The sequence below is a fragment of the Helobdella robusta genome (assembly GCF_000326865.2).
Source record: "Helobdella robusta unplaced genomic scaffold HELROscaffold_22, whole genome shotgun sequence".
Lineage (NCBI taxonomy): Eukaryota > Metazoa > Annelida > Clitellata > Rhynchobdellida > Glossiphoniidae > Helobdella > Helobdella robusta.
The window spans coordinates 138,296-152,739 of record NW_008704170.1 but is presented as its reverse complement, the minus strand read 5'-3'; the positions used below and the strand labels follow the sequence as shown (position 1 = coordinate 152,739).

At 35.7% G+C, this 14,444-nt stretch overlaps 2 protein-coding genes across 2 annotated transcripts; both read right to left on the bottom strand.

The window, feature by feature from the left end:
• Positions 1–475: 475 nt before the first annotated feature.
• HELRODRAFT_78170 (hypothetical protein) lies at positions 476–2,025 on the bottom strand (the record flags this gene model as incomplete). Its single annotated transcript, XM_009018532.1, has 2 exons — positions 476–604; positions 1,453–2,025. Coding segments are annotated over 2 exons (702 nt in total), but the record flags the coding sequence as incomplete, so codon positions are not given.
• Positions 2,026–5,491: 3,466 nt separating this feature from the next.
• Positions 5,492–5,689, bottom strand: HELRODRAFT_153086 (hypothetical protein; the record flags this gene model as incomplete). Its single annotated transcript, XM_009018531.1, has 1 exon — positions 5,492–5,689. A coding segment is annotated over one exon (198 nt), but the record flags the coding sequence as incomplete, so codon positions are not given.
• Positions 5,690–14,444: the final 8,755 nt, after the last annotated feature.

The following is a 14,444-nucleotide window of genomic DNA, read 5'->3' as shown; positions in this document are numbered from 1 at the left end:
GTTTATTGAATTGATCTTTAGCTAAAAAGACACCAGTTGTATCAGATGGTTCGCTAACGCCAAATTTATTTTCGGCTAAAACTCGCATTTCGTATTCGTTACCTTCTACCAAATCTGAAAAGTTTTTCTTCAAATCAAAAAGTGGGTTTTTATCGACTTTGAAAAATTTTGATTTCTGGCTCGACCTTTCAACCCAATAACCAGTGATTGGTGATCCTCCGTCTGTTTTGGGAACGTCCCAAAAAAGCTCGCAGGAAGTTTTAGTAACGTTTTGTACCCTTACGTTTTGAGGTGGACTAGGCGGTCCTAACTTACTTACTATTGCTACTGGTTCTGTGATTGTCACCCATTCACCTTGGGCTACTTCGTTGACCGCTGCAACTCTGAATAAAAATTGACCGCCGTCTGTTAGTTGAGGAACTTTAAACATCAGTGTTTGACTGCTTTCGTGTTTACCAATTGCAGAGAAACTTTTTTTTACAACATCCGCTTTTTCAATGATATAATGTTTAATTGGCGATCCGCCATCATTTTCGGGTGGTTGCCATGACAACGTTATTTCGCCATTAATGTCAGAAGTTTGTAAGTTAATTGGAGCAGAAGGCTTATCTAAGATTTGAAGTTAAAAAAAGTCAATATAATAAATATTTTTCTTTTATTTAAAGTATACACAAACCTTTAACGAGCACGGAAAACTCAGCTGAATCTTCTCCAACTTCATTCAATGCCGTCAATTTAAACTTGCCAGTATTAGCTTTTGACGTTTTCTTTAATGTTAATTTACACGTATTTCTATCTTGACTTACAAGTACATTAGCATCAGGTTTAACGTCAGTAGGTTGAGCATCGGATTTGTTACTAAAAAAAGACCAGACGACATTTGGTTTCGGAGAACCTGTAACATTTGCCGAGATAACTAAAGTTGAGCCAGCGTTTGAAACAACTATTTTACTATCTTTAAATTTAGCTTCAGGCTCAACTTTTGGAGCGGATTTAACACTCACTCTACAATTTGATTCAACTTTACCAATTTTATTAGAGACCAGTACTTTAAAAACACCGCTATCATCATCGACCTTGGAGGGAACAATTTTCAAAGAAAGAGTATTGTCATCCTGTGTTGTCAAAAATCTATTGCCAGGTTTTATTTCTTTATTATTTTTATCGTACCAGGTAACTTTAGCATTTATTAACGATCCGGGTTTCAAACTACATTGTAAGAAAATTTCTTCGGGTTGAATGACGGATATATCAGACAAGAATTGTGTGAAATCCGGATGAATTTCTTATATAAAAAATAATTACAAAAATTCTTAATAATTTTTGCCAACATTACTGAACAAAGCAAATAAACATTTCAAAAGAAATACCTTTCTGCGTCTCTTCTACTGGTTTTTCTTCTTCAGGTTTTATTTCATCCTTTTTCTCTTCAACAGGTTTTACATCTTCTACTTTTGGAGCTTCAGCATCTTTAGCTACAAAACTACCGGATGGTTTGGAATAGACACTTGGCCCAGCCGCGTTCGAAGCTGACACTCTAAACGAACATTCACTTCCAGGAGTTAGATCGTTGACTTCGTATTGAGTAGTTGTAATAGGTTCTTTGTTGATTTTTATCCATTTTCCAGTTTTGCCGACCTGCTTTTCTATGTCGTATCCTATTACCGGTGAACCGTTATCTGATTCGGGTGCCTCCCATGTAACGAGACAAGACGATTTTGTAATGTTGTCTACCAGAACGTTTTTGGGTTCCGAAGGCGGACTTTGAACGGCAACATTAACGGTATGTTCAATTTTTCCATTTTTGTTTTCGATAACGACTTTATATTCCCCGGCATCCGTCGGAGCAACTTTCATCATTGTCAATTTCGCTGACGTTTGCGATGTTAGGGGTTTTATTCGTGCGTCGTCCGGAAGTTTGTCTTGTCCGTTGTAATACCAAGTGACTTTAGCGGGTGGAACTGATAGAAAAGCTAAATCTACCATTGAGGTAACGCCGGGTTTCAAAGTCAGCTTGTCTGCCATATCCGGTTTGGTGAATTTTGGAGGAGCTGTAATCAAATTTAACAGTATAATAATTTATTGTAACAAAGTGTTTGATTATTTTACCTTTTAAGATAAGTTTAGCCGCCGATTTTAAATTGCCTTGTCTGAAAAATATTGTATACTCTGCCTCATCATCAGGAAGAACATTTCCTGTTATCTCCAGTCGGTGTTCCTTTCCTTGTGTAACGAATTTCACGCGATTCGATGGTTTCAAGGGCTTTCCGTTTTTCAACCACTCAGGTTTCATGTTATCTTTTTCGGTTTGGCAAATGAAAACCATCGGTTGCGCCAGATCTTCAATAATTACTTCTTTCAGTGGCGTCAAAAAACCAGGTAGTGGTTCAGGTACGGGTTCTTCAACTTTAGGCTCTTCTATTTTTGTTTCGTCTTTTGGTTTTTCTTCATCTGTTTTTGGCTCTTCTTTCTGCGTCTCTTCTACTGGTTTTTCTTCTTCAGGTTTTATTTCATCCTTTTTCTCTTCAACAGGTTTTACATCTTCTACTTTTGGAGCTTCAGCATCTTTAGCTACAAAACTACCGGATGGTTTGGAATAGACACTTGGCCCAGCCGCGTTCGAAGCTGACACTCTAAACGAACATTCACTTCCAGGAGTTAGATCGTTGACTTCGTATTGAGTAGTTGTAATAGGTTCTTTGTTGATTTTTATCCATTTTCCAGTTTTGCCGACCTGCTTTTCTATGTCGTATCCTATTACCGGTGAACCGTTATCTGATTCGGGTGCCTCCCATGTAACGAGACAAGACGATTTTGTAATGTTGTCTACCAGAACGTTTTTGGGTTCCGAAGGCGGACTTTGAACGGCAACATTAACGGTATGTTCAATTTTTCCATTTTTGTTTTCGATAACGACTTTATATTCCCCGGCATCCGTCGGAGCAACTTTCATCATTGTCAATTTCGCTGACGTTTGCGATGTTAGGGGTTTTATTCGTGCGTCGTCCGGAAGTTTGTCTTGTCCGTTGTAATACCAAGTGACTTTAGCGGGTGGAACTGATAGAAAAGCTAAATCTACCATTGAGGTAACGCCGGGTTTCAAAGTCAGCTTGTCTGCCATATCCGGTTTGGTGAATTTTGGAGGAGCTGTAATCAAATTTAACAGTATAATAATTTATTGTAACAAAGTGTTTGATTATTTTACCTTTTAAGATAAGTTTAGCCGCCGATTTTAAATTGCCTTGTCTGAAAAATATTGTATACTCTGCCTCATCATCAGGAAGAACATTTCCTGTTATCTCCAGTCGGTGTTCCTTTCCTTGTGTAACGAATTTCACGCGATTCGATGGTTTCAAGGGCTTTCCGTTTTTCAACCACTCAGGTTTCATGTTATCTTTTTCGGTTTGGCAAATGAAAACCATCGGTTGCGCCAGATCTTCAATAATTACTTCTTTCAGTGGCGTCAAAAAACCAGGTAGTGGTTCAGGTACGGGTTCTTCAACTTTAGGCTCTTCTATTTTTGTTTCGTCTTTTGGTTTTTCTTCATCTGTTTTTGGCTCTTCTTTCTGCGTCTCTTCTACTGGTTTTTCTTCTTCAGGTTTTATTTCATCCTTTTTCTCTTCAACAGGTTTTACATCTTCTACTTTTGGAGCTTCAGCATCTTTAGCTACAAAACTACCGGATGGTTTGGAATAGACACTTGGCCCAGCCGCGTTCGAAGCTGACACTCTAAACGAACATTCACTTCCAGGAGTTAGATCGTTGACTTCGTATTGAGTAGTTGTAATAGGTTCTTTGTTGATTTTTATCCATTTTCCAGTTTTGCCGACCTGCTTTTCTATGTCGTATCCTATTACCGGTGAACCGTTATCTGATTCGGGTGCCTCCCATGTAACGAGACAAGACGATTTTGTAATGTTGTCTACCAGAACGTTTTTGGGTTCCGAAGGCGGACTTTGAACGGCAACATTAACGGTATGTTCAATTTTTCCATTTTTGTTTTCGATAACGACTTTATATTCCCCGGCATCCGTCGGAGCAACTTTCATCATTGTCAATTTCGCTGACGTTTGCGATGTTAGGGGTTTTATTCGTGCGTCGTCCGGAAGTTTGTCTTGTCCGTTGTAATACCAAGTGACTTTAGCGGGTGGAACTGATAGAAAAGCTAAATCTACCATTGAGGTAACGCCGGGTTTCAAAGTCAGCTTGTCTGCCATATCCGGTTTGGTGAATTTTGGAGGAGCTGTAATCAAATTTAACAGTATAATAATTTATTGTAACAAAGTGTTTGATTATTTTACCTTTTAAGATAAGTTTAGCCGCCGATTTTAAATTGCCTTGTCTGAAAAATATTGTATACTCTGCCTCATCATCAGGAAGAACATTTCCTGTTATCTCCAGTCGGTGTTCCTTTCCTTGTGTAACGAATTTCACGCGATTCGATGGTTTCAAGGGCTTTCCGTTTTTCAACCACTCAGGTTTCATGTTATCTTTTTCGGTTTGGCAAATGAAAACCATCGGTTGCGCCAGATCTTCAATAATTACTTCTTTCAGTGGCGTCAAAAATCCTGGAAGAGTTTTTGGTTCTTGCTTGTCACCAACCTCTGCAAACATTTTTTTCAAAATATAAATAAAGAGACAATTTTTTTTGTTTTTTTTTTTTATATTATTACAAAACTAACCAATAACTTTTAACTTTGTGGAACAACTGTCATTATCAATTTCTAAAACGTAATCTGCTACGTCGTCATTATTAACTTCTTTAATTGTTAGTATGTGTTCATTTCCATTTACTTTGATTTCGTAATGTTTATCAATTTCTGGAATTATTTCAAGATCATTTTTGTACCATATTACTGCCACGTTCGGTTTCGATAATACCACTTTTAAAACTACTGGTTTCCCTATAGGAGCGACAATTTCAGGTACTAAGCGTGTGATAATTCTAACCGGAGCTTCTGTAAAATTAACAAATTCATTAACTAAAGTTTAATTCAAATGAACAAAAGTTGTTACTTATTAAAAACTTTGAAATTTTTCAATACAACCTTCGACAATAAGTTTCCACGTGTTTTCAATTTTTTGTGGTACCACTGAACATGAGTATTCTGATGCATCATCCATTTGACATGCAGCAAAAATCAGCTTATGAATTTTTCCATTTTTTTCAATGACATACTTCACCTTTGATAAATTATCTTCAATTTTTAATTCTTTACCATTTTTCGACCATACTATTTTTTTTGTTGGTTTGTCTAAATTGCAGACAAGAGTTGCAGATTCATTTTCGATTACCCTAATTTCTTGCAGTGGTGTTACTTCTTGGTCAGATACAAGTTCAACAGCTGTTAAAATTTTGTTTTACAACAATGATTTTTTTATTTGTTTGTTTAAATCTTTGTTTCAATTTATAATATTTTTACTAACGTTCTACAGTTAATTTGGCTACACATGTAATTCCATTAATATCTATTTTAATTTCCGATCCATTATCCTCAGGTTTCAAACCTTCTATCGCCAGCGTGTGAGTATTGCCATCTTTTGAAATATTCATTTTCACTCCTGGTTCTACTTTATTTCCATTTGTAAACCACGTGACAGGCACATCCGGTTTGCTAATTTTACAAGTGAATGTTGCCGTTCCTTTTTCTTTTGCAGTTACGTCAGAAAGAGGTTGAATGATTTCGATCTTTAAAAATTATAAAACATCAACCGTTAGATTCTAAGCCAAAATGTTTGTAATGTTTTTAAAAAATTTTACCTGAGTTTTTTGAATTTTGAATTTATCTTTATCTACTTCTTCTTGTTTCTCAGTATCGAGTTTGTCTTTTTCACGCTGATCAGTTTCCATAGTTTCGGTAAGGGCTTGTGTTTCTTCAATTTCTTTCAATTCTTTGCCATCTTTCAACTGAACACTTTTGCGTGGAATATTCAACTGATCGATTGGCTGTTTCTCTAACTGCATACGGAAACGTTTTTTTTGTGTTGGACATTTCAATTTTTTGACATATGACATAAAAATTAAAAATGTTAAAAATTATAAAATGTCATAACCACCATTTCAGATGGGCGTCTTTTGTCCAAGGCATTCTCTGGAATAGGCTCAAATACTGATAATTTACGCTCAGTAGGTTTTTCTTCGGGTTTAGCTTGTGGTTGTTCTTGTTCCACTTTTTTCAGTTCACCCCAATCCACATCTTCAGCTTCCACTTTTCTTGCTTCGACCGTACTAAATTTGATATCGACGAGAAAATAACATATGCTTGTTTTCTCTATATTAATTTAATGAACATTTTAACGCACATATCGTATCATTGTCAACGTTTACTAAAACACGAATAATTAAATTTAAGATTTGTACGAAGAAGTTCTCACATTTTCTTAAGTTGTGACTTCCAATCTTGAACTTCATCTTCTTTATCAGTAACCATCAGTGTGACCGGGCATGCTTCAGAACCGTATTTATTCGAAAGGGTCACCGTAAAAGTACCGGCATCGTTCTTTTTAATACCATCCATTTCAAAAACGTGTTCTCCACTTTCAGAGTCAATGTACGCACGAACTCGCTGATCATCAGTTAATTTTTTCCATTTTCCTTTCGACCATTCCACTGACGGTACAGGTTCACCAACAACAGTGCACCTAAATACGGCTGTTTGGCCTAATTAAAAAAGCATTATCTTAGTAATAATATTCAATTGTAGCTTCTTCGCACAATATAGTTTATATAATTTAAATTACCTTCTAAAACTACGCATTTGATCGGCTTAGTTTTTAATTGAGGAGACAGCCCTTCAACTTTCAAATCAGCTTCCGAGGTCACTTCACCTCCTTTATTTTTAGCAACAACTTTTATCTTTCCAGCATTATTTTCCAGATCATTTTTCAAGGTTAAACTGTACGTTTCCGTTTTTTCATTACGTTCAAGAACTGCATTTTCGCTAGGTTCTATCGGTTTATCATTCACAAACCTTAAATTGTTTTTTCGAAGTTAACACAGCTTGAAGTAATATTTATACGTAAAAAAACGTTTTATAATGATAACTATTTAAAAATTATGACCATGTAACTTCTGGAACTGGAAATCCTGATATCTTAGCATCAAACCTGGCCACTCCATTTTTAGGAACATCTTTATTTTTCAATGGCTCTTTCAGTGTTGGCTTTTGGAGAGCTGCAGTTAAAATTTTTTTTGCTTTGGATTTTTTTTTACCTTATACAAAATTTTTTGAAAATAATATTGATTTTATTTTTATTATTTACATTATATTTAATCAATTTTTTATTACGTAGGCCATAATATTTACTAATTTTATACAAGTTAATGTCGATTCAGTTTTGTGCGGACTTGAATTTCCTCAAAAAATCAAATTTTTAAAAATAAGTTTTTTCCTCTCATTCACTTCTCAAATTCCAATTTTTATTAATTTTAAAATTAATCGTCATCGTTTCACTCATTTTTTAATTGTTTTAAAAAAGTTCTCGAGATAATTGCTACGCAGTTAGTTTTTTCCCAATATTAAGGTAAATTTATCCTTTGCGAAATTCATTCCAACTAAATGCCACCGACTGTAGTTTGCCGGTACAAGCTTTGGATTTTTTTAAAAATAACTAACACGAAACAATATTTTCCTGCATCATCAATCTACTTAATGTTCAATACTTTTTGAGTTTCAATGATTACGTTATTGTTCGTGAATATTATTTTCTTCAAGTCGATTTATTATAATAATTTGATATAATTTTATTATTCATTATAATATAACATTATATAAAAGTAAGTAATCAAATCAAATCAGTAATCAATAAGTAAGCACATATACCTTTTATCAGTGCTTCTTAATTACTTAATATGCTATTTAATTATAATTTTTCGATTTATATGTGGTTTGGGTAGAAGCTCCCCGTTTGATAGATCCAATAATCTAGACAAGGTAACATATTACGTAAGTTTTCGGTAACGCTGTTGTTGAAATTTTTTATAACTCGAAGTTCTTTTTTTGGAAGAATTTGCAATAAAATGGGCAAATAATTGAATTTATCCATGGTTTTTTTAAAATTAAATCTCACGCCTATATTTAACAGATATTTGATAATAATTTAACTCCAAATAAATAATCAAACGCATTTGTAATGAAAAGAACTAACGAGAAACTCGAAGTCTGATTGGGGCGGAAACCTGACCGGCATCGTTGATGACTTTGGCGTTGATGATACCTTCCATTGGTTTGGTGACGTTTTTGATGACAAGTGTGTGCTGGTCTCCATCTTGCTTTATTTCAATGTTCCCCAATGGTTCCAATTTATTTAAGCCGAGATACCTTTCAAACAATAAAAAGAAGCGAATTTTAAATGAAATTAATAATAAACTAATAAAATTTATTCAGCAAAATTACTACTGTAGTTGATTTCAAAAAAAAATGTTAATAACCATTCGACTTTCGGTTGAGGCTTCCCAGTAACAACAACTGGAATGCTGACCTCATCCATCTCGGTGCACTGCACGGCCTCTGGTCTTTTGAGGACTCTCGGAGCTTCTTTTTTCACTGAATAATTTTAAAATCTGGATTAAAAAATCTATAGCTTAGAATAAAATCTACTGAAATCTGTAGTTTTCAAATTTAATTGTATGTTTACCATTAAAAAAAATGATTAAATAAATCTAAAGAAGAAAGCTGATTGAAAAAATGACAGTTGTTTTGAAACGTATTTTTCTGAAAAAAAGTCAATATCAAAATAATAAAAATTTAAATAGAATGAACAAACATCAACAAACAATTATTAACTTCTATGGCCGATCAACGTTATTGCTTATGATAAAAAAGTGAAATTATTTTCATCTGATTGGCGTTTAATCAATGAATAAAATCGCTATGTACGTGGTCAGAAATTGAGAACGTTATGAATAAGCATGGACATGATGGAAATACTCAGGTAAGTGTTTGACTTACTTTGAACTTTGACGTTTGTGATGACTTTTTCTTCTCCTACTTCGTTTTTGACAAGTGCTACGTATTGGCCGGCATCCTCCGCCAACACGTTATCAATAATGAGACTTGATGTTAATTCCTTTGGCTTCTTAACATCAGTTTCGATTGTAAATTTTTCAGACGGACTAATTTCAGTGTCATTTTTAAACCTTTAAAAAACGGTCATATGAAACTAACAGAATAGTCAGAGAGTAATTCGAAATAAAAATTTTGAATTAACCATTTCACTTCTGGTGTTGGATTTCCGGTGACAACGACATCTATTTTTACTTTTTGACCTTCTTTCGAATCTTTGTCCAACGGTTTCTTTGTAATGGTTGGCGGGTTTTTTTGCTCTGAAATTATTGCATTATACAAGAACATAAAATATATATTTGAAGAAAGTATTGAAATAATATTTACTGAATGTAACAACTAAAAATTTGATACCGTTAACTGTAACAACAGCTGATGTTTCACATTTTGTACCATCCGGAGCCAGAACAACACACTTGTAAACGCCAGAACTTTTTATTGAAGATGAAAGAAGTTCTAAACCACAAATGTTTTTTTCCTGCGTTATTTTTCGTTGAGGGGTAGATAGCAACTCAACGTTGTCCCTAAAAACGTAAAATGAATTATTAAAAAAATTGGAATTACAAATAATGAAAAAATAGATACTAACTTAAACCATTTAACTTTTAATTTAGGTTGGTCAACAACTTTCAACTGCAACAAAATATTTTGTTTCTCTTCGGCAACCTGTTAAAAAGTCAATACAAAAATGTCTAAAAGAGAAAACTTTATATGAAGCAAAAAATCATCACTAACAGTATCGTTTAATGGCTCAAGTATTAGAGAAGAATCAACATGATCAAGATTATTACGTGCTAACGCATCCTCTTTCACGAAAACAATTAGTTGGTCGTTTATGTCTTGAATAACTGATTCTTCTCGTTTAGCTACGTCACTAACAACAGTTTCTTCTTCTTTGATATCTGGTTGTGAGATTGTTTCTTCCGATACAACTTCATGCAAAATAGAAGCCTGTTGCTCGGCAATATCAGACGGTGAAAGAGATGGTTGTTCTGTAGCTTCTGGTTGGATAGGCTGTTGTTCAACGATATCACTTGGATGAACTGTTTCTTCAGAAGTTATCTCCTCGATCTGTCCACTTTCAATTATTTGTTCGTCAACTTTTGGTTGCTCAATTTCAATATGCTCTGTCGTGAATTCCATAGTAGATACTTCGTCCGGTTTAATTTCATCAGTTTTTAGAACTTCTAATGGAATTTGTTCTTCTTGTTGAACAGTTTGCTGTTCATTTGTGTCCTGACTAACTGATTCTTCTCGTTTAGCTACGTCACTGACAACAGTTTCTTCTTCTTTGATATCTGGTTGTGAGATTGTTTCTTCCGATACATCTTCATGCGAAATAGGACCCTGTTGCTCGGCAATATCAGACGGTGAATGAGATGGCTGTTCTATAGCTTCTGGTTGAATAGGCTGTTGTTCAACGATATCACTTGGATGAACTGTTTCTTCAGAAGTTATCTCCTCGACCTGACCACTTTCAATTATTTGTTCGTCAACTTTTGGTTGCTCAATTTCAATATGCTCTGTCGTGAATTCCATAGTAGATACTTCGTCCGGTTTAATTTCATCAGTTGTTATAACTTCTGATGGAATTTGTTCTTCTTGTTGAACAGGTTGCTGTTCATTTGTGTCCTGACTAACTGATTCTTGATAAGCCACGTCACTGACAACAGTTTCTTCTTCTTTGATATCTGGTTGTGAGATTGTTTGTTCCGATACATCTTCAAGCGAAATAGGAGCCTGTTGCTCGGGGATATCAGACGGTGCAAGAAAAGGCTGTTCTGTAGCTTCTGGTTGAATAGGCTGTTGTTCAACGACATCACTTGGATGAACTGTTTCTTCAGAAGTTATCTCCTCGACCTGACCACTTTCAATTATTTGTTCGTCAACTTTTGGTTGCTCAAATTCAATATGCTCTGTCGTGAATTCCATAGTAGATACTTCGTCCGGTTTAATTTCATCAGTTTTTAGAACTTCTAATGGAATTTGTTCTTCTTGTTGAACAGTTTGCTGTTCATTTGTGTCCTGACTAACTGATTCTTCTCGTTTAGCTACGTCACTGACAACAGTTTCTTCTTCTTTGATATCTGGTTGTGAGATTGTTTCTTCCGATACAACTTCATGCAAAATAGAAGCCTGTTGCTCGGCAATATCAGACGGTGAAAGAAATGGCTGTTCTGTAGCTTCTGGTTGGATAGGCTGTTGTTCAACGATATCACTTGGATGAACTGTTTCTTCAGAAGTTATCTCCTCGACCTGACCACTTTCAATTATTTGTTCGTCAACTTTTGGTTGCTCAATTTCAATATGCTCTGTCTTTAATTCCATAGTAGATACTTCGTCCGGTTTAATTTCATCAGTTGTTATAACTTCTGATAGAATTTGTTCTTCTTGTTGAACAGTTTGCTGTTCATTTGTGTCCTGACTAACTGATTCTTGATAAGCCACGTCACTGACAACAGTTTCTTCTTCTTTGATATCTGGTTGTGAGATTGTTTCTTCCGATACATCTTCATGCGAAATAGGAGCCTGTTGCTCGGCGATATCAGACGGTGCAAGAAAAGGCTGTTCTGTAGCTTCTGGTTGAATAGGCTGTTGTTCAACGACATCACTTGGATGAACTGTTTCTTCAGAAGTTATCTCCTCGACCTGACCACTTTCAATTATTTGTTCGTCAACTTTTGGTTGCTCAAATTCAATATGCTCTGTCGTGAATTCCATAGTAGATACTTCGTCCGGTTTAATTTCATCAGTTTTTAGAACTTCTAATGGAATTTGTTCTTCTTGTTGAACAGTTTGCTGTTCATTTGTGTCCTGACTAACTGATTCTTCTCGTTTAGCTACGTCACTGACAACAGTTTCTTCTTCTTTGATATCTGGTTGTGAGATTGTTTCTTCCGATACAACTTCATGCAAAATAGAAGCCTGTTGCTCGGCAATATCAGACGGTGAAAGAAATGGTTGTTCTGTAGCTTCTGGTTGGATAGGCTGTTGTTCAACGATATCACTTGGATGAACTGTTTCTTCAGAAGTTATCTCCTCGACCTGACCACTTTCAATTATTTGTTCGTCAACTTTTGGTTGCTCAATTTCAATATGCTCTGTCGTGAATTCCATAGTAGATACTTCGTCCGGTTTAATTTCATCAGTTTTTAGAACTTCTGATGGAATTTGTTCTTCTTGTTGAACAGTTTGCTGTTCATTTGTGTCCTGACTAACTGATTCTTCTCGTTTAGCTACGTCACTGACAACAGTTTCTTCTTCTTTGATATCTGGTTGTGAGATTGTTTCTTCCGATACAACTTCATGCAAAATAGAAGCCTGTTGCTCGGCTATATCAGACGGTGAAAGAAATGGCTGTTCTGTAGCTTCTGGTTGGATAGGCTGTTGTTCAACGATATCACTTGGATGAACTGTTTCTTCAGAAGTTATCTCCTCGACCTGACCACTTTCAATTATTTGTTCGTCAACTTTTGGTTGCTCAATTTCAATATGCTCTGTCGTGAATTCCATAGTAGATACTTCGTCCGGTTTAATTTCATCAGTTGTTATAACTTCTGATGGAATTTGTTCTTCTTGTTGAACAGGTTGCTGTTCATTTGTGTCCTGACTAACTGATTCTTGATAAGCCACGTCACTGACAACAGTTTCTTCTTCTTTGATATCTGGTTGTGAGATTGTTTCTTCCGATACATCTTCAAGCGAAATAGGAGCCTGTTGCTCGGGGATATCAGACGGTGCAAGAAAAGGCTGTTCTGTAGCTTCTGGTTGAATAGGCTGTTGTTCAACGACATCACTTGGATGAACTGTTTCTTCAGAAGTTATCTCCTCGACCTGACCACTTTCAATTATTTGTTCGTCAACTTTTGGTTGCTCAATTTCAACATGCTCTGTCGTGAATTCCATAGTAGATACTTCGTCTGGTTTAATTTCATCAGTTGTTATAACTTCTGATGGAATTTGTTCTTCTTGTTGAACAGTTTGCTGTTCATTTGTGTCCGGACTAACTGATTCTTGATAAGCCACGTCACTGACAACAGTTTCTTCTTCTTTGATATCTGGTTGTGAGATTGTTTCTTCCGATACATCTTCATGCGAAATAGGAGCCTGTTGCTCGGCAATATCAGACGGTGCAAGAGTAGGCTGTTCTGTAGCTTCTGGTTGAATAGGATGTTGTTCAACGACATCACTTGGATGAACTGTTTCTTCAGAAGTTATCTCCTCGACCTGACCACTTTCAATTATTTGTTCGTCAACTTTTGGTTGCTCAATTTCAATATGCTCTGTCGTGAATTCCATAGTAGATACTTCGTCCGGTTTAATTTCATCAGTTGTTATAACTTCTAATAGAATTTGTTCTTCTTGTTGAACAGTTTGCTGTTCATTTTTGTCCTGACTAACTGATTCTTCTTGCTTAACTACGTCACTAACAACAGTTTCTTCTTCTTTGATATCTGGTTGTGAGATTGTTTCTTCCGATACAACTTCATGCGAAATAGGAGCCTGTTGCTTGGCAATATTAGACGGTGCAAGAAAAGGCTTTTCTGTAGCTTCTGGTTGAATTGGCTGTTGTTCAACGACATCACTTAGATGAACTGTTTCTTCAGATGTTATCTTCTCGACATGACCACTTTCAATTATTTGTTCGACAACTTTTGGTTGCTCAATTTCAATATGCTCTGTCGTGAATTCCATAGTAGATACTTCGTCCGGTTTAATTTCATCATCAGTTTTTAGAACTTCTAATGGAATTTGTTCTTCTTGTTGAACAGTTTGCTGTTCATTTGTGTCCTGACTAACTGATTCTTCTCGTTTAGCTACGTCACTGACAACAGTTTCTTCTTCTTTGATATCTGGTTGTGAGATTGTTTCTTCCGAAACAACTTCATGCAAAATAGGAGCCTGTTTCTCGGCGATATCAGACGCTGCAAGAAATGGCTGTTCTGTAGCTTCTGGTTGAATAGGCTGTTGTTCAACGACATCACTTGGATGAACTGTTTCTTCAGAAGTTATCTCCTCGACCTGACCACTTTCAATTATTAGTTCGTCAACTTTTGGTTGCTCAATTTCAACATGCTCCTTTTTGAATTCCATAGTAGATACTTCGTCCGGTTTAATTTCATCAGTTGTTATAACTTCTAATGGAATTTGTTCTTCTTGTTGAACAGTTTGCTGTTCATTTGTGTCCTTACTAACTGATTCTTCTCGTTTAGCTACGTCACTGACAACAGTTTCTTCTTCTTTGATATCTGGTTGTGAGATTGTTTCTTCCGATACATCTTCATGCGAAATAGGAGCCTGTTGCTCGGCGATATCAGATGGTGCAAGAAAAAGCTGTTCTGTAGCTTCTGGTTGAATAGGCTGTTGTTCAACGACATC